Genomic DNA, 23,907 nt, shown 5'->3' on the forward strand with positions numbered 1-23,907 from the left:
GTTAAGAAAACGTCTTAAAGAATGTTTTAAAATACTCTCCATTGTGTCTACAACTTTCACAATTAATTTGTGTTAATATTTATTCAACAAGTATGCACAAATTACATCCATAAAATACATTTTTTATATTACTTCCTAGGTTATATATTTTAAACCCAAATTCAGAGATAACTGTACTGCAAAAATTCCTTGAAATTATTTAAATGTCGATCAACACAGTCTAAAAATTAAATAAATATGAATTTGCATGTATTGGGCCATTTTTTCAAACTACATGAATATTTTGTGCTTCATAAAATATAAGTTTATTTTATGTACATTGTGAATTCATTGTTCCTTTTGACAACGCTGTAACTTCTCAGCACAGACTAAATAAAAAATCTGCTAAGGCACATAAGTTCCAAAGAATACAAAACTTGCTTATATATACACAAACAACAAAATAAGACTCAGCGGGTAGTATTTCCATATTTGTTCATACATATGGATGTATATGAATGCAGCAGTAATAAAGAAAAGTAGGTTATCAGCTTAAATGATTGATTGGTGTCATGAGGGTCTGAAGCAAGTGTACTTAGGAGAGGTATAGGGAGAAATGAATAGAGGGAAAGTGATATAATCCTATTCAATTATATATATATATATTTGATTAAATGTACATATATATATGTAGGTTGCTCTCTCATGTATGTGTGTATGTGTGTCTCAAACTGAGCAAATTTACAAATTTAGTTACTTTCTAAACTCTTAGATGAGTAGATGGACAAAGACAAAAGTAATAACATGATCAAGGATTTTCAGAGTTCACCAATGACTAATAAAAATGTATCTATAATTTTTATATAACATGTTATACAACTGTGTCTCATAAAAAGCATTTAAATGCCGTCCATTTGAAGGGAAATGTAGTCCCTTGGTTGCTCATTCTATTTACTCTTATGCAATGGGCGTCTTCTGAAAATGAAACACTTTTGTTTGCATTGATCCTGAGTGGAAGTGAGCAAGAAAAAATTTTGGTCATGTCCCATCTTGCCCTCCATGATTTTGCTTGCACAGGAAACCCTGAAACCCCAGCTGAAGTTAACAGAATTAGCTGCTCAAGAAACTTTTAAATGGTAATTTTATCCCCACAAGTAATAGATAACTGACTTCAGACCGACATTGATCCTTGTGAAAAATCATGGCATTTCTTAAAACAAGATCTTTTAAAATACTATTCCTTATGTGAAAAATATTTTTCACATGCTCCTCTGGAAATACTACAAATTTTAGAGTAAGGAAATAGGAGTTCAGATCTTTTCTATTATAGACATGTTATTTTGACAAACTTGATATCTCTGAAATTAGACTTCTCAAGTAAGTATATGACTGTCTGTCTCCTGCAGTGCTCATGAAAATATCTGAGAGGAAATGTCTTGTGCTCATGCTTTGCAAGGAAGCGTGTATGTGTTAGGTATCTGTATCTTCATGTGTTAAAAGGGGGTAAATTTATCCTCATGTGTTAAGAGTGTGTGCTCATGTGTTGTAAGGAAGTGTCTGTGAAAATGTTTTATGAGAATTGTTTTCATAAAATCTAAGTAATAATGGACAATTTTTACCATATTGTATGTGAAATTACTAGAGTTTTAATTATGCATGTGTTGATTAAAAAGATGAATTATTTTTAAGCAATTGCTCATCTATCTCTATTTGTAGATGAATTTCCAACATTAAGTAGAGATAAATCAAGGATATAAGTCCCTCAGAGCTTTCTCCTCAGCGTGGGGTCAGAAATCTTCAGTACTGCAGGGCAGGGATAATAGATGCAAAGCCAGGCCACTGAGTCATTCATAACATATGGCACTCGTGAGGGTTTTTATAAGGTAACATTTTCAGGTTCACAATTCGTTTTTGCCTAATTTTCCTTGAAATAAGAGTATATCTGTGCAAATTAGTTTACTACTTCACAGGAAAAGTCTGTCAGCCCTAACCAGTGAAGCTCAGCAATTATGTTCTCTAATTCAATGACTATAGCATTAGACACTATCATTGAAGAAAATTCCTTATCAACATGTTCTGCAATTGAACTGAACATTATACTAACCTTTCAACTCCTTTCTCTTAAAATGATTACTTTATATAAGCACTATTTGAGCAGCAGTCTGATTATGCTTAGCAGAATAAACCAAGATTGAGGAAGAGTTTACATATAGAGGGAGAAGGATTATCCTTAACATAGAAGAAAATATTTTACACCTTCTTTCTGGTAAGAATCATATTTTAACATCAAAATATTTATTATCCTAATAAGGTAGAATGTGTTATTTTAATTGCACCACTGGTAGAACTTTTAATTTTTTATTTCAGGATCTTGCGAAGGTTCTACAAAAGAATGCTGTGGCTTACATTAGCCTTCATAGTCCTGTTCGCGGCAACACCAGTCTGCATCCAGTAGCATCTCCATCCCTACAGCAACTGGTTCTAGAGGTAAGGTGGACCAAATGTTGGGGAATAATTGTTCAAGATTGCATTCTCCTCTCTAGGTTAATGTTTCTTGGTTTATTTCATTTAAGTAATCATAAAATGATATGTAAGGGTTTTGAAAAATTACCTGTCATTGCATTTGTTTGCTTATCTATTTGTCTGCCTGGTCGTTTTGGTGGAGTCTCCCCTTGTAGCCCTGAGAGGCCTATAATTCATGTGGTAGACGAGGTTAACCTATAACTTAAGATACCCTGGCCTCTGCCACCAAGTGCTGAGTTTACAGATGTGTTTTTTTGTTGTTGTTTTTCAATAATGAAATTTATGAAAAAGGAAAAACTTATTTTTCAATAAAGTGTTGTGAACTGTAAAGTTTATGACATCTCACTAATAATCATTTCTCACATAACTCAGGATTTAGCAAATGTTTTTTCCTCATTTTTGTTCCCTACTTATAATTTTCATAACATTTTCTGAATATAAAGGTATCTATGCTGTTTCTCCATATGCAGAAAACCACACTATCATTGGGGTGCGGGTTCTGTCTGGCCTCAGTCTCTATTGGTAAACACTGAATATGATTTTTCCAATGGCCACAAGGCTTCCAGGAAGTATCATTGCAACTGAATTAGACAGAGATGAAACATGCTTTGAGTCACTATAATGCTCGACTGAAATGTAATGCAAATGAATACTTTATGACTTTCATAAAATATTTTCTAGTTTGATAATTTTCATTGGCATTTTCATATGTCATACAATAAAGAGAGACACTGAAAAAGATCACATGGAAAAATATGCACATTTATTTTCAGCTGTGCCCTAGTGTGCAAGCTGTGAATTATATCTGGCTTCTTTACCAGACTCACAAGAAATCCACGAAGAAAACAGGCTGCATATTTTTCCCTGGGAATTTCAGATACTTCTAAATAAGTGAGTGACCAAGAAAAATAGCCCAGATACTGAGAAATGGAAAAAGGACTTCATTGGTTGGCTTGTTTTTGTTTTGTATACATAGAGAATGACACTAAGACACACAGCTCTAGGGCTGAATTAGATAAATATATTTTTCTTTTATGTTTTGAATTTTATTCATTATTATCTGAAACTTTAAATATAATGTTATAATTATTTACAAATTTCATGCATGCATGCAATGTATTCTGACCATATTTACCACCAACTCATCCCTTTAGCTTCTTCCTGATACATACACCCTATCCTCTCACATCTCTTCTCTATGCTCTATTTCCTCTTACTTAGTTTATTTTTTCTTAGCCCACTGAATGCAACTTGTACCGCCCATATACCTGTCAGTGTGGAGCCCTCAACTAGAGCATGGTTAATCAACCAAGAGGCCATAACCTTAAAGAAAGTTGACTTTCTATTTCCATCAGCTGTGTGCTATCAATAGCACCTCAGTTTCCCCAGTGTTGACCTGATGCAGATCTTATGTAAGGAATGACAAATTCTGCAGGTTCATGAGTGAGTTCAGAGGTGCTATCATTTACAAAACATACTTTTTCCCTTGGTCCTCCACAATTCCTTCATCTTACTGCATTTCCATCCCTTCTTCCACGATGCTCCCTGAGTTTTAGGGGTGGTGGCAGGGTGTGTTGTGATATTCCTTCCATGACTGAATACTCCATAAACACTCTCTGCACTTTGATCTGTTGCGATTTTCTGCAGTAGTATTATTTCCAGGTATATAGTATGGAAAGAGAACAGACAGAATGTGATGTACTAAATACATGTGCAAACTTTTCAAAGTTCACATTTAATTAATAAAAACATAAATTAAAATTCTGTTTGAATATTTTCATAAGAGAAACTGTAAAACATTTAGTATGTGCAGCCATTTATTTGGGAGGAGGAAAGGAGTGTAAATAATTAGATGTCTCATGGCAATATCCATTCTTATATATGCTTAAGAGAGAAATATTTTTTGGTTCTGTATTGAAAATACTTATATACTAACCTTATGTGAAAATGACCTTGAACTGTACTGAAAGAAAACTTCAATTTATTTTGATTAATGTGTTTATGAATATTCATAAAACTATTTCATTTTGTGTGTCATAATAATGATAATGACAAATTAATATGTTTCCTAGAAAATCTATGGTCTATCAATGACTTATCAATCAAATATGAACCAGAGACAAGAACTAAGGCTTTTGTTCAGCTATTTTTTACTGATATTTGTGCTCCTATGTTGATTGTGCTTTTTTGTTTCATTTGTGCTTCTAATGTTTTAACAAATATAAAACTGATCATATCACTTGAAATTGTTAAAAGTTTTAAAGCTGGACAAGTCTATTTAAAAACTCAGAGTATCATTTTTGAGTCCTGAATCTTTTATTTAAGAAATTCATATACATATATGTGTTCAAACCATAACTTACCTCCCCCTGTTTTGTGTATTAACTACTTCAGTGGACCAGGTGGATCTAAAGTGAAGTGTATACGAGAATATATGCTTAATATACATCAAGGTAGTGTGCAATTATATAAAAATGTTATCAAAACACACTGGAATATTAAATGTTAACATATTAGTTAAACAAAATTTGAGGTATGGATTTGGATCATTGTCTATAATCTTCAGTTTCTAAAAGAGTTAAACAAAACTTTAGGTATGGATTTGGATTATTGTCTATAATCTATAGTTTCTAAAAGCACACCTCTGCTGGAGACTTCTGTGTGCTGGCAAAATACCAACACTGTTTCTGTCCACCTGTCTATGTAGAACCAGAATTGCATTACCACAGGATAGATACACTACACGGTAACTTTAGCTGATACAGGCAATCAACTACATAAGGCAGGGGTACCAATCAAAGTCCCAATATCAAGGTCTGGATGTTCAAGTAGCTTCATTTTAGAATCAATGTTTGAGATGGCAATATCATCTGCTATGTTCATGTAGGCTTTACCAATGGTCAACACAACTAAAGGAATTTTTAATTTATGAATCTCTTTTTAAAATTCATTATTGTTTCAGATCTTTATTTTAAATAATAAAATAAACTTAAATTAGCCTACTGCTGATATTAAGAATGATTTTCTATTGTATCTCATTCACAAACACTTAATTATGTACTCTGTGTATATGCATTTGCGTGTGAATGTGTTTGTGTGTATTTGTGTGAATTCACTTAGTTCTTCTGAATAAAGTAATGTGAAATAAATTCTTTTTTAAATCTAAATGTACAATAGAAGATAGAGAAGTCAGAGGCCTTGGTTGATGAAATACATCTGACTTCATACAAAATAACATACATTATTACTGCTAAGATGGAGACAGAAACATTAGTACATGATACAAACATGCACTACCTCTGTCTTTACACAGTTCTTCCCTTTCAGTCTTGCAATCATCTTTCATAGATCACAGGAAGTATTGATTTTGCCCTATGAAAAAGGGAAAGAAAAGATCTTCCAAGTATTAATCAGTTCTCTGTATGTCTCAAGCAAATAAAGATGAAATTTCTAAGAACTTATTTGGGAAAGACCTGAGGCACTTATACATAAGAAAGTCGTTAATCTAGACACATTTAAATCACATATTATTTTTAATTACCTGACAGAAACTGGGCAATCTAACAAAAAATTATGTGACCACCCTAATACTGTGAAAGTACAAGGTGCAGGCAGTGTCACAAAAGCTTCTTAGCGTTGGTTAAGACAGTTTTCAAGTTTGTAAACTCTTTCAATTTTGTTTTAGATTTTCATGCATACAAAGGTATGGTGCTTTGAATCAAAATGACACAATTGTTGGTGTAACTATTTGGGAATGACCTAGGAGGAGGTGTGGCTTTGTTGGAGGAGATGTGGTCTAATTGAAGAAGATGTGACTTTGTTGGAGGAGGTGTGGCTTAGCTGGAGGATGTATATTACTGAGGGTGAGCTTTGAGGTTTCTGAAACCCACACCTTTCCATTAACTCTGTCTCTACCTTGTGCTTGTGGATCAGATAAAACTTCTCAGTTACTTCTCCAGAGTCATGCCTGCCTGCCTTCATCTGTGTTCCCCACCATGGTGGTTATGAATTAACCCTCTGAAACTGTAGTCAATCTCTTAATTATATACTTTATTTTATATGTTGCCTTGGTCATCCTCTCTCTTCACAGCAAAAGAAAAGTCACTAAGACTTAAGGCTTTCTCCCAAAATATTCAGTGCACATATATCAAACCACCCATATTCTCTTCTTCAGTGCATTGGGCCTAGAAGTGGGCAGGAATACTTCAGAATCCTGCCCCACGGTCTGTTGTAAACCTCCTTACTGGATGTGTATTCCCAGAGAGCTTGAGTTGTGCATGACATTGCTTTAAGTGTTTCTGAACAAAATGAGCTAATGAAATGCCCCAATTTTCCAGGAGCTTAAAAACATAAAGCATACAATAACAGCTAGAGAAAAATAGCAGTAGAATATACACTGCAGTAGAATTCACAGGAATGAGACAATGGGATTGGTTGAATTTTAACACTTGCATTAAAGGACAGTGCATGAAATACAAACAGACTTCAAATCCCACTCAAAGTCCAATGAGTCATGTAAGTCTGCGCCGATGACACCAAACAACTGATTTCTTTCAACCAGTTGTGTTGTTTCTTTTCACTTCTTGGGTCTATCTAAGGGTGTTGCTGATAGTCTTCTGTCCATCTGTTTCCTTCTGATACTCCCCTCCACACCTTGCTGTCGGTAGATAATGCTCTTCTTACCTGTCCATGCCGAATTTTTCAAGAAGTCAAAACAAATCCATGAAGCATTTGTTCAAATACTCCAGTTAGCAGAAATCTGACTTAAAGAGAGTAGAGGCATTTATGTTGATTTAATGTACAGTTAAATCCTTGGATATGTCCTTATATCTAATAAATAGACATATCCATATTAATCTTTAAAGTTATATGCTAATAAATAGGTATTATCTCGAGGCAGTATCATGGGAAAAAGACTTGTAAATGAGCTATCATCTCTTAAATGGTCCTAAAGGGGAAATGATGATAAATGTCTTTCAATAACAGACACCACAATTTGGGAACCACCCTGAAACCTGAAGATATTTATTTCACAGCACAAATGTCACCAAATTGAGAGCCCAGTAAATAGCATGCAACCATTCTCAGAGTTCTGGTATCTCTTAAATGTATGTCTGTCCCTATTTGTTGCATTACTAGGAAATCACGAATCTCTTAAAAAAGAAATTACTATTTTCTAAATTTTGTCCATTTTATCACTATTTGATATTTTACATGGCCACACGATGCTGTAACAGCTCAATTTTAAATGAATGTTGATTAAACATGGTGATATTGAATATGCTATCATTTTGAAACATTGTAAATATCATTTTTCCTAATTGAAAACCTACCAGTTCATCGAGAAATGCCCTGCATATTTTATTCCCAGAACATTTGAAATGTGTCTCGTCTAAATGAATCAAAGTCTTAACCAGAAACCCATGACCTCTGCCTTACATAAGGTTTCCATTGCTATGATAAAACACTGTCACCAAGAGCAACTTGAAGGAGGAAAGTGTTTTTCTCACCTTTCATCTCATACGTTATTCACTGAGGGAACCTGGGAAAAAATTCAAAGCAGGACCTTGGATAGAGCAGCTTGAAGCGGAAGCCATGGAGGAGCATTTCATACTGACTTTATTCCCATGACTTACTCAGTTTGCTTTCTTAGACAACACAGGATCACCTACCTAGAGGTGGCAGTATCTACAATGAGCTGGTCCCTCCTACATTATCATCAATTCGGAAAATGCCCCACAGGCTTGCCTACAGGACAGGTTGATTGGAATATATTCTCAGTTAAAGATCTCTCTTCCCAATTGACTGCATCTTGTGTAGCAGAGATACGCCTAGCCAGCAAGGCCTTATTAAATTTTGTCCCTGTTTTGTTTAACTCATTCAGTTAAACCATTCATATTTTTCAGTATGTTTGCTGTCTTGTCTTCAAACAAATGCCCTTATTTTATGAGGTTTCCCTAACATTATTTTCCATACACGTTTTACAAGCGGTCACTGTCTAAGAACTGTGGACAGCAATGCGAGTTAAACGTGAAATTGTTCAGTGTTTGGGCAAGCGCGACTCTCCATGTATCTTGATAACGAACTAAGCACAGTCACTCCACTGTGACTTTCCTTTCATTTTATATTATTCATTTGTGACAACGCACATGATTTTCATGTCTCACACTTTAACTAATTTAACTTGTGTATATTTTTAATAGTGGCGGATGATAGGAGGTGTGATGGGAAAACTACCATATAAGCTGTGCTGTTCCTCAGTCTGCTCTTGATAATTATAATTGAAACACTGAAATGAAGCTTGTTTTCTATTATTTTTGCCAAAATAGAGAAAAGTAAATTTGCTTAAAATATACTTTTATTTACTTGACTTTCATGACAAATTATATAACTGTGTGTTTTATTTTCTATTTTGTTCAGTTTATTGATGAGAAAAATTATCTTCACTTTTTTGATACTCATGAATTCTAATACTGTCCAGTGAATTCTACTTAATTTGTCTTTTTCTTTTGTGATGACTTCTACTACTAGTCAACTGAAATGACCACATAGGCTAATATACTGATTTAAAATCCTCTTTACATTAATTTCCTACTTCAATAAAGTCTTCCATTTAAGATTGTAATTCTATCGGCAGGATTATATCTCCTAGGTTTACAAGCCTTCTCTCTGTGTTAAGAGCAGGCAGTTTCTCAAGTTTATTACTGTTTTATGAGGTTTCCTCTTCAGTGTACACTGATAATATGTAAATCACATTTTGTTTAAATCTAGATACCAAGGGAAGTCTTAGTTCTAGTTCAAATCCCAAGATTCACAAAGGCAGCTTACTTAGATGTTTGAGTTATTTAGCCAAAGAGAAACCCAAACAGCTAAAGGCATTAGCTAATTGAGCTTGAATTCATTCACACAATCATAATTAACATTCCATTAATTATGGAATGGCATGAACAGTTCTTTGTCTGTGACTTTCTAACACTCTCCCAGACGTTAGCTTGGCAGGACTTCGAAGAACATCCAGGCGAGGTGTGAGCAAACCGCATTGTTCAACTACAAAGTCATTAATGCGGCTCAACATGTTTCTTTTTTTTTTTAATGAAATTCACTCTAAAGATTTGTTGTGGCTTATATTTTCCCATCTGCATATCAATTATCTCTAATATGTTAGATGAAAAATCATTGAAATCATTTTGCACACTTATACCTGATGGTTGTCATTAATAACTTCAATATTTTATACTTTTATGAGTAATAAATAAATTAAAGCTTTACGCTACAAAAATAAAGAAGAACACTCTTTCTAGGACTTTGGTGATCGCTAGCACTTTTCCTTGCTTCTCATGTTCAAATGCTGTTGTGATAAAGAAATTTTGATTTTGAATGGTTAGTTAGGTCTTATTATTGATAAAATAATTTGATTTACTGAAACATGAAAAAATCATTGAAAATGTTAAATGAGTAAATATTTCAATATGCAAATGGCCTTGACTAAATCCTTCTCCCCATTGTGTTGTGAAAAATATTACTAAAAATCCAAAGGCTCAGGGAGTAAATGAAGTGAGTGATACAGTCTGTTTCAAATCTTCCTCACTGAGAATCATTATCTTTTAGGTCTAGTGGATGAAATTCTTCCAGCAGCTTAGAAGATGCTGGCATTTGACACTTTTTGGAAAGAGAGAGTAACTCTTCTTTAATGGTATAACCTATAGGAGTTCAGCAACATGTCAGGGCAGCCTCCAGTCCTGAGACTAGTTACGCAACACAAAGTGGAGATGATGGATAGAAAAAAAAGAAAACTCAAATTAGAGTAGCATGTATGGGGAGATATTTATAAGAGAATTGGAGGAGGGATGAATATGTTCAAATATATTTTCTTAAATTCTCAAAGAATTAATAAAAATATTGTTTAAAAAATAAGATAAGTTAAGCTAGGGAAATGGCTTGCTGGTTAAGAGCACTGGCATGTCTTCCAGAAGTCGTGAGTTCAATTCCCAGCAACCATAAGACGGCTTACAACCATCTGTATGAGATCTGGTGCCCTCTTCTGGCCTGCAGGCACATGCAGGCAGAACAATGTATGCATAATAAATCAATCTTTAAAAAAATAAGATAAATTACCTCCCTCCCGAAGAAAAAATGACCACAGAAAAAGCAATTTTAAGTAAACACTGTTGAGCCTACAGGTAGATTCTATACGAAGCCTAAACTAATGTTAAGTACTCTCACTTTGCTAATAAACTCCCTTAAATGTTAAAGTCTAGAATATGCATTTTCAAGCCAATTCACTTTTTCTGAAGCATCACTCAGAATCTGCTGCTTAAACTTGGAGGTGTACTCCCAATCCTTTTCATCAGAAATATCTCACCTGCCGGACCCCAATCCTGCTTTAGCTACCTTTGTTAGCTAACTCTTAAGCTTGGAATTATAATTTTAAGGTACAGGTAGTAAAATATAGTTCTCCTGTAGACCATGATAGCAATATTCTGTGTATCTCTAAGGCGCTGAGAAACAATTTCACTTTGGCCTAAGGAAGATTCTCAAATAGGAAGAATTGCACTCAGGCACTCAAACATTGTTGACATATTGGGAAAGAGATAAAACACTTTTAAATGTGACTTCTTCCACCTATATCTATTTGTATAACCAATCATTTATAATAAGTTAGTTATTTGTTTGTATTTGGTTAGTTAATGCATGTGGGAGCTTGCCATTTTTTTCCAGTTCTATTAGTTACAAAATTTTCATGTTTATCATTTGTTTATCTATACCATGACTTTAAAAATTTCGGTTATAGCTCTATAAGCCATATATGATAACAGTTGTTGAAATATAAGATACTGTGAAAATTTTAAGTACTGTTATCAATGTGTATGCTCTCTGAGGTTGTTTGAGCACATAAACCAGGTGGATAGCCATTGGCATTTTATGATAACCTTTCAAATGTTTATCATCATGATAAAAATGACAATTAAAATGAAAAATAGATTAGTATGTAGGTATGGCTGCAGAAATGCCTCAGTGACTAGACTACTACTAATCTAGTTAGCAGTACCTACTCCTTTTACAGAGGACTTGGGTTCAGTTTCCATCACTCATATAAGACAGCTCACAATCTCCAGTAAGACTAGTTCTAAGACATCGGACCCCCCCCCTCCTGGCCTCTGTAAGTATTACACTAACATGCCCAAATCAACAAAGACAGACAAGTAGATAAGAACAAAGTAAATGCTCTTTCAGGATGGCAATGACTGTGACTGACATGGGCATCGCTGTACTGAGGACTATAAGGAAAACTGTAGCTAAGAATCAAAAAGCCAAAGGCAGAATCCTGTCCCATGGTACCCTTTATTTTTTTAAAAAAATATATAATTATTTTGTTGAAGATTTGCAATTAAATGAAGTGTACTGATCAATTGTTTTAAAGGGATTTTTATCAGATATGTAATAAATAGTATTTTTCTAACTATATACAGTCAGTCTTGAGCAAGGTTTAATAACGTTCAGTAATCATCTTAGATTTTGAAAATTCTAAGCCATGTGCAATCTCTAACAAAGTAGTATATTGCTATAAAACCAATAAAGATGGTTGGCATTTTCACTTTATAGTATAAGTAGAAATTGATGCAAAATAACTATGCGTATAAAAAATCAGTCCCCTTCAAACTCTCAATATTATTGTATTTTATTTTTAGTTGAAAAATTTTGATCCCTTTACGTGAAAACCACCCTCTAATTAATCGCTGATGGTTTAGTACTCACAGAAATACTGATATTGGGTCTCCTGAATTACACACACAGCCTCACTAAAGTAAGAGGTTGCTAGTTAGTTCCCGGATGTTCAGCCCTGAAATAATCACACAGAAACCATATTATCTGCAATATTGTTTGGCCAATAGCTTAAGCATATTTCTGGCTATCTCTTATACCCTAAACTAGCCCATCTCCATTAATCTGTGTATTGCAATGTGGCTGTTGCTTACTTTATAAAGTTCCACCCCAAATGTGTGTTTCCGGCAGGGCTACATGACGTCTCACTGACTCTGCCTTCTTTCTCCCAGCATTCAATTTAGTTTTCCCTGCCTACCTCTGTTCTGCCCTACTACAGGTCCAAAGTAGTTTCTTTATTAATTAGTGGAAATCACAGCATACAGAGGGGAGTCCCATATCACCTCACTGTTATAAAATAGGAAGAGTGGCATACAGCATTTCCTGGGGATTAGGGCAAAGGTCTTGTCATTCAAAACACATTGTGCTATAGTGCAGAGGCTGTAATAGATATGGAACATAGAAATGTATTTAACAGGCTAACAACTATACTGTAGATTTTAATTTTTACAAATAAAAATGTTCCATGCATGAAGATCTATCATTTCATCATCTGATATAATGAAATTTCATATAACAAATATATATATATTATATATATATAGAATCACTATTATCAGTTGATTCTCTTGAAAAACAAATATTTCAAATTTTCATTGTAACATTGCTTCCACAGTAAAAACATTCTTTTTTTGTTCACCTAGAAATCTCGAAAGTTAAGAAGATACCATCCCAAATACTATGACAACATATTCTGCTGTGAACACAAAGCCACAGTCAGAGTAACTGAGCTGGGACTCATGCTGCCTCTGTGGTGACATGCAGAAAAGTCAGAGTCCCCATATTCCACCTCTTGAAATCCTCTGAGACAAGTCACATCCTCCCATCATCAGCAAACATATGCATGACAGTTCCATTATATGACTTCCCTCCTGACACACTTCCAGACCCAAGTGTGTATATACATGTGGAAGATTTAGTCTCAAAAGCTGTGAAGTTGTTTTCATATTGTAAAATATGGATTGACCAATGTTTAGTTTCACACTGTACACCCTCAAAGAGATTTCTTTCCAAGACCACAATACTTATATGAAGGACTTAAGGGACTAAGGCAGAAAAAAAAGTCCCAGCAAATCCTTCAGAAGACAAGGTAAGCAACCACAAAGCAGAATAACCTCCCAGTTTATTAAAGTCTAGATGATGAGGTAAATGGAAGTCAGATATTGTGGAAAAACAAATTAGATTAAAGCTTTAAATGGGAAGGTAAATGCATTGTTCTTGGGAGTAGTTGGCTCCTCCATAGTGACAGAGACCCACTTGATTCTGAAAGACCATTATTGGTGTTTGTCAGGGGCTTATAACCCAAATGACTGTAACAGCCCGAACTCTTTGCATCCAGAGAAGTATCTGATAAAGTGTTGCTGTCACTACATGAACAATTGACATGTTCATCAGACTCTTGATTTTGCAGGTATTCTGAAGTCCAGAATTTGGGATCAGTAACTGTAGAGGATGGTCTGATAAGGTTCAGACCAGTTTTGACATATAGAGATTGACTTCAAGTTGTTACATATTACTGCTGAGGTAACACACCCTTTAAGAGAGGGGAAATGCATTCAAAACACCAAGCTACATAATTATTTGGAAACATGTTATCTATTATACAGAAGATTGTCATCTTTTCAGACTAGGAGGAAGTAGTTTATCTACATATAAATTTGGAATACATTCCAAAGCATGAAATTTCTGAGTAAAATAATACCAATTTATAATATCACAAAATTCCATTATTACTCTTTCTCCATTATTTGCAAATATGTAATTTTGTAGAATAGTAGATGAACTAGCACTTCACTCATTTTTGTATATACCAAGCAATTGAACAATTGAGTAAATAGTAACAGACCGCAGGATGAGTATAAGACAGAGAGAGATACAAATATCTACTGTGTAGTATTCCAATTGAAGCTTTATCCTTCCCTTGCTATCTTTATACAGAGAAAATAAATCCTACAGCCTTAGTGAGAAACTCCTGACCCCAATAATTAAAATCTATAATGTCATCTAGGGAGCTTTTTTCCTTTTTAATTGAAATAGCTTTTTTAATACCCTGATTACAGCTTCCCCTCCCTCTACTCCTCCTAGTACCTCTCCGCAGTTCCTCCCATTCATATCCATCCCCATTCTATCTCATTAGAAAAAAAGACTTCTAAGGGACAATAATAAAATAAAATAAGCTAAAACAAAAACAGATACACCAGAATAGGGCAAAACAAGAAAACAAAAGAAAAAGACAATGTCTACATGTATTTATTTGGGAGCTAGATGGCAGGTCCCCAAAGAGTAAAAAGAATAAAAGGAAAAAACCCAACACCATTTGAGTCTATTTATTTGTTCCCATTTGTTGTAGGAGAAAGCTTCTTTGGGGAAGGTGAAAAAAATCACTATGAGTATAGCAGAATGTCACTGTGAGTCATTTTACTGCTATGTTCATTTAGCAGAACAGAGTGTGTGGTTTTAACCTAGGGACCTGTGTTATCTAGTCTCAGGTTCTTGTCACCCAAGTAGCATGGGGTATAGGTTCCATCTCATGGAGTGGGTCTTCAGGCAAATCAGATATTGGTTTCGTACTCCCACAAGATTTGTGCCACCATTGCACTAGCCTATCTTGCAGGCAAAACATTATTGCAGATCAAAGGGTTTGTAGCTGGGTTGGTGATGGTTTCTCCTTTGAAAGTGTATGGAGCACCTTTCATGGCCAAGAATATTAGGCAGGCACTAGTTGAACTTTTATGTGTTCAATGACCTGGGTAGGTGTCTTCAGCAAATAAGGCCTTACCATCATCAGTTTTTGGGGAGCAACCTGTACAACTTTGGCAACAGACTGGGTTGTTTAGGGATTCCCATCGGATCCCTTGGGCCAACACTTAAATTAGTTGTAACCCATTCATTTTACTGGAAGTTTCATTTGATTTCAAGAGATGTCCATTTGGGACTCCCCCACTTCCCTCATTATTTGGAAATTTCAATTAAGGTTGCCGTTATATATGTGTATGTTTTAGGAAGTTCAATTTCATTTAATTTCAATACTGCCACACTAATTCACCTTTTAAATTCACCTTTTAAACATTTTTTTTAATTAGGGAAGGTCATAGTGTCTCACATACAATATACTATTTTAGTATCTCTTTCCCCAAAATAAATGGTAGCATCTTGAAATGAGGTTCCTTTGAGTCATTTGTTCATAGCTACCATATACTGTATGGTGGAAAAAGACCCATTAGAAGAAAAGAGCTACCGCATCCTTGGGAGAAGAACATGATTGTCAACCAAAGAGAACAGGATGCCAGGGCTTGGGGAAAAAAAAAAAAACTGTGAAAAATTCCTCAGAGGCAATTAATATTTTGTTTAGCAATAACGATAGTTTCTGGATTAGAAAGTCATATAGTACCCAGATACTGAGGTGCTAGTATCTTGACATTACCATTAGGGTATGACAGTGAGAGAAATATTCAGCTTAGAAAACCAGACAGGATGGGAGGGCAAAGTTATTCTAAGTGAGCAAAGTTAAAAGAAAACAATGAGTTTATGCTGTAAATCAAACGGGGATTTGCTCATGGTTCAGGTAACTAAAAGTAGAACCTAAGGATAGCTCCAGAATTCCACCAGACATTAGATCTCATCAGGACACTGAAGAGAAGTCTAATTGCTTGCATCAGCAATCTGGTTGTTCATTCCTATGCCTTTAGGCATACAAAGCATTACTGCCAGAAATGAATATTCTAAGGGATGACAGTTCTTCTCCTTGAAGCGCCATGTCAAGACACGCCTTTATGGGAACAGGCAGGCACTGAGTACTCCAGTCATACGCCTTATACAGAAATATCAAAAACATTTCCGATATTAAAAAATTGCTATGATGAACAAAAGCACATTAATGTGAATATACTGAATACTAAGTGTTTATTATAAGGAATGCATTTTGTTGAATGTGCATAGTGCTATGCCACATACATATGCACAGACATATGAGCATGCTATCATAGATGATATCCAAAAACTTATCTGCATCCAATAGGTAATGCAACTATAGGATGAAACTTTTATGCTTCCCTCACCCATGTTCTTGTAAAGTGTCCAGTTATTTGAAAAGAATAATTTAACAGTTTATCAAGAAGAAAACTATGTGTCATATACCTTAACAAAAAACCCAGAGTTTCAGTATTCCTGCAAAAGAAGTGGAAATATGCCTGTATCAAGACCTCTAAGGTCATGCTCCTCATATGTATTTATATTAGGCCCACCATAAAGTCAAATCTTCATCAACATGAAAATGAATAAATAATGTGTGCTCTAGTCAAAACAGGATGCAAGTCAACTATAGGCAATAATAACCTATTGCCAGGCAGCATAGTGGACAACCCTCAAAATATCATTTGTGAAAGAAACTGCTCAATAGAAACTCTCTCATCTTATTTCATTTATAAAATTAGTACAGTTAATTTGAAATAAAAGAGGTTAGTATTTACTTCTGGATTGGCTTGTGATTAGACTGAAACATAAATTTCTATATTTTCAAGATAATTCCTAAAAATATTTTCAAAGAATTCCATTTCTTGTTTGGAAATATAAATGCTTTTGCTATAAAAGCATTGGGGTTAAACATAAAATACTAATGGGGAAAATCTTAAAAGTTATTCGTTTTCAATAAGAAAAAATTTAGAGGAACTAAAATATACTTATCTAAAAGACACATATTAACCAACTTCAAGGAAATCTCAGCAGGAATGTTAAAGCAATCATTAGATTTTAAGTCTTCTAAAATTATTGTAATTTTATATTCAGTGAATTCTTCAGCTTGCAAAAGAGCATATTTGAATCTGAATTTTTCAAGAGGCTGCCTTTCTGCATTATGGTTCCAATCACCAAATATATTTCAAAAGAAAAAAGTCACAAAATTATTAGCTTCCAATGTAACCATGGATGCCAGACACAGAGTTTATTTAGTCAAAAGCTTTTAATGTCACTAAAGAAACATGCAATTGGAAGAGAAGGCCATGGTCTTGAATCCTTCAAGTGTCATTGAGAAGCATTTCTTAAAGCTGTTGAATCCAGTTCTCTTGGAGAAAATCTAGAGTGTTGTGTGAGCTATCACTTACACATGTTCAGAAATAGTTCAATGCATCTTTTGATCACACTTAAAAGACATGAACTTTTTTTGAAAAGGTACTTGTTCTTACAGACACACTGCCCCATTAAAAAGTAATTTATCTTTGTCTACATTTTCACTGATCTGTTTGGTTATTTGAGATTAGGAATTACTTCAATCTACAAGATATACAAAAATCAGACTCATGGTTTAATTGTTTTGTTCTGATGTGACATAGGAAATTTTATTAACCAATAAAAAATGGAGAATCAGCATATTCTGAGATTGACATATGGTGGTATACTTGTTTTCTGGGCTTTGGGTAGTTTCCTTATTAGGCATAGTAAATAAAACTTTATTGTAAGCTTTTCATATGCTCATTTCAGTAACATCTTGCAGATAGGGACATGCAGTCAAATAAATCTACAGTCCTCAAGCACTGTTACTTAAAATTTGTAAGCAGAATACACAAAATTATTGTTTGATACATGTACCTACAGACTGATTAATATTAGTTGAAACTAATATTTATAAAAAAAACTCTGTGTGTGTGTGTGTGTGTGTGTGTAGAGTGCCTCAACTGACCAAAACAAAAGAGGGAGCTGGAGTTACAAGCAGTTGGGACCCACCAGACCCAGATACTGAGACCTGAACTCAGATCCCGTGGAAGAGTTGAAAGCACTACCTACTAACCACTGACCCATCTCTCTTGTTCCATTTTCTTCCCTGTTTGCTTTTGACTCAATTCAGTTTAATTTATTACTGGTAAATCTGTTGGATGCAGATGGAACTCCCAACATGAAATTTTCACCATATTGAAGTCTTCTTTTGCGAAATAATAGAAGATAAAGTATTTGTTGTGTGTGCATGAGCCAAGCCCTGTACTAAATGTGCCTATCTATTGCTTGATAATGTCCTATAGACAGTAGAGTTCCCAGATTAAGTTCAGTGTTTCAGAAAGGCATGTCTCTCACGAGAGACCAAACATGCAGAGAGTAAGTTTTGTTTAGTTCAGCCCACACTTGTCAACATCGTGAAGGAGAAGTGAAATCACCATCAGCTAGATCCCGAAGGCAGACAGATGGACTCAGGAGAAGGACCTCTCCAAACCAAAGACTTGATCTAGATGAAGGCTGAAAGCAACTGGAGAATGCTAGACAGATAAAAAGTCTTTTACCGTGAATAATGTGGGCATGTACACAAAGATAACGTTTGCTGTCATTTTTAAAGTTCTTTAACCAGCAAAATCTACTTTGAAGAAAAATATAGCGACTTTTGTAAAATATGCAGATTTGTGGAAACAGTTTACACTCTGTTTCAGAAGACTTACAGCATGCTAGTACTTTCAAATCACTGAGCACATGTATTTTTGAAGAATCTCTTAAATGACATAATTATTTTCAAACATTGTGCAACTTACAAATTTGTTTATAAGATATATTCTAATCATGTTATCAAATTACTGCTATCTCAGCCAAAATGCTACTTTATTGATATTTTATGTTTCAAATTAAGGATGCTATGTAGTCAATTATTGTTAATATTTATTTTTAGAAAAGCCCATAAGTCAAATCTTTTCCTTAGTGAAGAAAATAAAAGTTTGATAATGTCAAATCATTTGCAAAACATATAACAAAATCAGATTTCACACTGAGATCAATAAAAGCAAAATGCACAGTGACACAGCCATTTTCACAGGACACAAACCATATATGCTTGTGTGTTCACGTGTGTGTGTGCACGTGTGTGTGTGTGTGCAAATTTACTTAGATGTTGATTAAGACAGAAGCTGTGAAGTCAGTTGTGGGAGAAGGTAAAACAGCAATAATTGGCAAATACATTATCAGCAAGTTACATTGTTTGAATTAGCAATATTGCCCAACAACGTGAATAGGTAATCACTTTTTCTTTGTAAACTTGTCATATGAGGACATGGCTGTTACTCATGTGCTCTCCGATTGTGTAGAGAAACTCCATTCAAATCTTACTCGCTATTGAATGCTTTCTCATCCAACTGTATTGGCTAAGAATGGGAAGAGAACACAGACCAGGATGGCCATATTTATGTGTCCTCACATGCTAGAGAAAGTGACGAGACAAGCTGTGGGCTACTTGACCAAATGGATAATGACCTTTCAGTTTTGTCAAACTCTGAAACTGGGACGATAATACTAATATTTTTATGGACCAACTCTGTTTCCCAAATCATGTACTTAAAGTCCTGAAGTCCAGTCAGACAGTGAGTGGAGGTGTGGCCTGTGTGAGGGAAGCAGATCAGAGATGGAGAAACTTCTAAAGCAGGATTAGAAAAAAGAGAACTAAGCCTTCTCCCTCTGCCTTTTCTTGTCTCCCTCCTCTAAAGTCTAAGAAGAGACTTTGAGAAGACAGCCATCTGTTAGCAGAAAGGCCATGAAAGGCCCAGAAGTCCTGATGCACTGATCTAGGAATCTCAGCCTCCAGAATAACAGAGAAATAGTTACTGCCAGCTCCATCTACCTGCCTATGGTGTTCTGCTATAGTAACCTAAGTTGACAATACAAAACTCTTCCCACACCAGAACTAGCTTCATGAGTAAGAAAAAAACTGATAGTTTTCAAAATCTGCATTTATATATCTGATCTGTTTTTTAAGACTTCATGACATTATTTTCTTATTTAACTATTTCTCTTTTGCTTCCCCCTCATTTTTATTAATTCTTGGAAGACTTCATACATAGTATTTGATCATATTTACCACCCCCCAACTCATTCCAGACCACTCCCTTTCCATGACCACACCATTTCATTTTCTATCACTTTTATCTAACCCATGAAGTATATTTTGTGCTGCCCATAGACACCAAGGCCAGCTGGCCTGGGTCTGAAAAAGCATGGGATAAAACCGGACTCGCTGAACATAGTGGACAATGAGGACTACTGAGAACTCAAGAACAATGGCAATGGGTTTTTGATCCTACTGCACGTACTGGTTTTGTGGGATCCTAGGCAGTTTGGATGCTCATCTTACTAGACCTGGATGGAGGTGGGTGGTTCTTGGACTTCCCACAGGGCAGGGAACCCTGATTGCTCTTTGGGCTGACGAGGGAGGGGAACTTGATTGAGGGAGGGGGAGGGAAATGGGAGGCGGTGGCGGGGAGGAGGCAGAAATCTTTAATAAAGAAATAAATTAATTAATTAAAAAATGTTAAAAAAAAAAAGAAAATATAACCTTCACTGAAGTGTGTTCTACCCACCAGGGGCTGCATCCTTACAGAACACTGCCTGTCCTTTTCTCAATTCCTGTCAACTCCCAGAAGCTCCTTAGCTGGGGCTGGGATGTCATGCTGGAATTTTGTGTGGTCTGAGTTTGCACAGACCTTGTGAATATTATATCAAATGCTATGGATTAATTTTTGCCACTGCCCTGCTGTGTCTATAAAACAGTTCCTTATAGCCATCCATCTCCCATGGTTCTGACAATTTTCTACTCCCTATTCTCCCTCAATTCTGAAGTCTTGTGTGGAGGGCATGCTTTAGAGATATCCCTTTTAGGTTAAGCATCCTGACGTCTCTAATTCTGTACAGCTATGGGTCTCAGTTTTAATCCTCATCTACTGCAAAAAGAAACTTGTCTGAAGAAGGCTGGATGATTCACTAATCTAAGGATAATAACCATTGAAAATCAGGTTAGTAGAGCACCCATGTATCAGAATAGTATTTATGAGTAAGAAAAATCTGTTCTCAAAATCTGCATTTATACATCTGTTTTAACAGGCTTAATGCTATAATTTTCTTTTACTTAACTATTTTTAAATATTTTTTATTGAACCTATGACCTGTCTAGATATAGGTTCTTGACCCTAGAAACAAGAGCTTCAATTGCTCTTCACTTTCTTCTGGAATATCAGCCTCGTGGGGGCACAGAGTGATAGCAGTCTACTCCTTCACGGATGTATTTTTGAACCCAACTCAGTGACCAACACAGAAGGTTCTGCTAGCTATAGTGAGATTTTAGGGGGAAAAAAACTAATTCAGCTAAGCTTTTAGGCTTCAATTTCCCAAAGAAAAGCACTGTCCATGGAATCAAGGGCAGATTTTGCCTGTATCCCTCCAAGTTCTTCAGTTTTAGCTTCTATTACTTTCCTCAGTATATCCCCAGAACCCTGACATCTCAAGAGAGTATGAGAGGCTCCTTATTCAACATGAAAATTAGGCTTGAGAGTCCTAACGATGAGCCATCTTCTGCAGTTCAATCAACACATATTGAGTATTTTTAAAAACCATTTGTTCAATATCTCCTTATATACATGTAAGCTGTGCTTAAGCAATCATTCTATGGATGCATTTTGATGAAAAAATTTACTAGAGAGAAAGTATGTATGAAGCATTCTGCAGGTGCATTTTAGTGAAAAGTTTATTAGTGACAATGTATTAGAAGAAAACCTGTACATTATGATAATAAAAAATAAATCTTGACAAGGCATAGGATTTCTGTCATTCCTAGGATTGTTAGAAATGTATGTTCTAAACTTACTTACTTATTTCATTTATAGTTTATTGAGTTCTATCAAATAAGTCTATATTCTGGGAAATGCTGGTATCAACTTAAGTAAGAATGTTAATAGGCCAGACCAAGGCAAACACTGCTGAAATGGAAAGGCCAAGAGAGATAATATGATGATAGCAGTGATACTGGTAAAATAGAAAGTTGCGTTGTGATGTTTAGCGGCACAAATATCTGAGATGTTCACCTGTCTACACTGAAACTCTTCAACTCTTGATTCTACATCAAAAGCTTGCCTTTGTTTGTTTGACACAGTCACCAACTTCTTGTGTCGTTCCTTAGAGGACTGAAAAGAGAGTGAGGACCAAGAGTGAACTTGCCTAAGATACTAAATATAATCTTACAGTGCAGTCTTGTGCATGTGTGTGTGTGAGGGCATGTGTGCACACGTGTGTGTATGTGTTGCTATTTATACCACATATGGGTATCAGATCCCTTGGAGATGTAGTTATAAATGATGAGAGTCTCCCTATGTAAGGTCGTAGGCACTGAACCCACGTCTTCTGCAGGAATAGGAGTTGCTCTTAACCACTGAACATCTCTCCAGGCTTAAAGAGTGTGGTGTTTGTGTTTGTTCACATGTGTAAAGCTAAACACTTTTTGTAAGAAGCATAGCTTCAGGGACTCATACATTCCCCTAACAAAGAAAGATGCGAATGAATCGGTGCACTTGCTTTCAGTCCATCAGTCGTGATTAACTATGCTGACAGATTCTTATGGAAAAAAAGAAAAGAAATTTGCCTCAACAATGCTTATGTAAAGAAATAAACTTATACAAAAGACAAATGAATATTATTCAAATATATATTAGACAAGTAAAATAATATGTTGGTTTTACTTAATGGAAATTTTAAAGCCCAAAAAGGGGAATGAAAATGCTCTCTGAGTCTAATTTACACATTATTTCCTAATAGAAAGAAACCACTCTGGCTAGATAATAAAAATCTCCCCCAGTGTGAAATTAGCACTCTTTCCTCTAAAAGAAAAGAAAGGTTAACATTCAGCAAGTGGACTTCACTCAGGAGAATCTGTGGGAAGACTGAAAACACTAATCACTCTTCCCTCTTCCCTCATTGTTGTTGACTCACCTACTGTTATCGTTGCCACATTACTTCTTTGTAAAACACTGCTTCCAGCTCTTTGATGACTAATCACTCATGTTGCAAATGTGACTCATTTGAGGAACTGGTCAGTCTCATTAGTTTAGTGTTTCTTTCCTAATAATCGTCTGTGTGTGCAGAAATGTGTCACACATGCTATTATTATCCTTTGAAAACATCTTCTCATGGAAAACTAAATTGTGTGAAATAATCCTCGGAGAGAATTCTCTTATCAATTTATTTCCTCAGATATTAAAGCAATAGGTTTGTAAAATATTTTCCAAAATAGAGTTTGTGATCCTTATTGTTTTTTGAGATACTCATTAATCAATAATTTAACAAGTTAACCCTTGACCAATGATTTTTTTTACCATAATTTGACAAACTGTGTATTTTAATCTACCTAAGTATATTAAGTCTGTACTATATTAAGAATTATTTTATAACAATTATTATATAGAATGCATATATTTGTAATATAAAAATCTCTGTGATACATATTTGGGCATCTGGGATAACAACTGATGTATGTATGTATGTATATATATATATATATATATATATATATATATATATATTCTTTTGAGTAAAAACCAGGCAAACGTTTGCAGATGTGTCCTCCATGTAATAGTTGTACTTACTGTGGAAGAGAGGTCAGAAAGCGCTATAGGAGAGGCAGACAGCTGCTAGCTCTGTGAGCCATCGTGCCTCTAGAAAAACTGCTCTCTGATAATAAAGAAGCATCCACCGACAAACGTAAAGTTAATTAAATCTTAAAATACATAGTGTAAT

General features: G+C 35.1%; 1 protein-coding gene across 1 annotated transcript in view; it reads left to right on the plus strand.

Annotated features, from left to right (window-relative positions):
- The window catches only part of Naaladl2 (N-acetylated alpha-linked acidic dipeptidase like 2), a 701,987-nt gene that overhangs the window by 342,857 nt on the left and 335,223 nt on the right, over positions 1-23,907 (plus strand). The window contains exon 10 of the mRNA XM_057756897.1: positions 2,347-2,466. Coding sequence (XP_057612880.1) covers positions 2,347-2,466 — 120 coding nt within the window. The remainder of the gene's footprint in view (positions 1-2,346; positions 2,467-23,907) is intronic.

Source organism: Chionomys nivalis, chromosome 24 (assembly GCF_950005125.1).
Source record: "Chionomys nivalis chromosome 24, mChiNiv1.1, whole genome shotgun sequence".
NCBI classification, from domain to species: Eukaryota; Metazoa; Chordata; class Mammalia; order Rodentia; family Cricetidae; genus Chionomys; species Chionomys nivalis.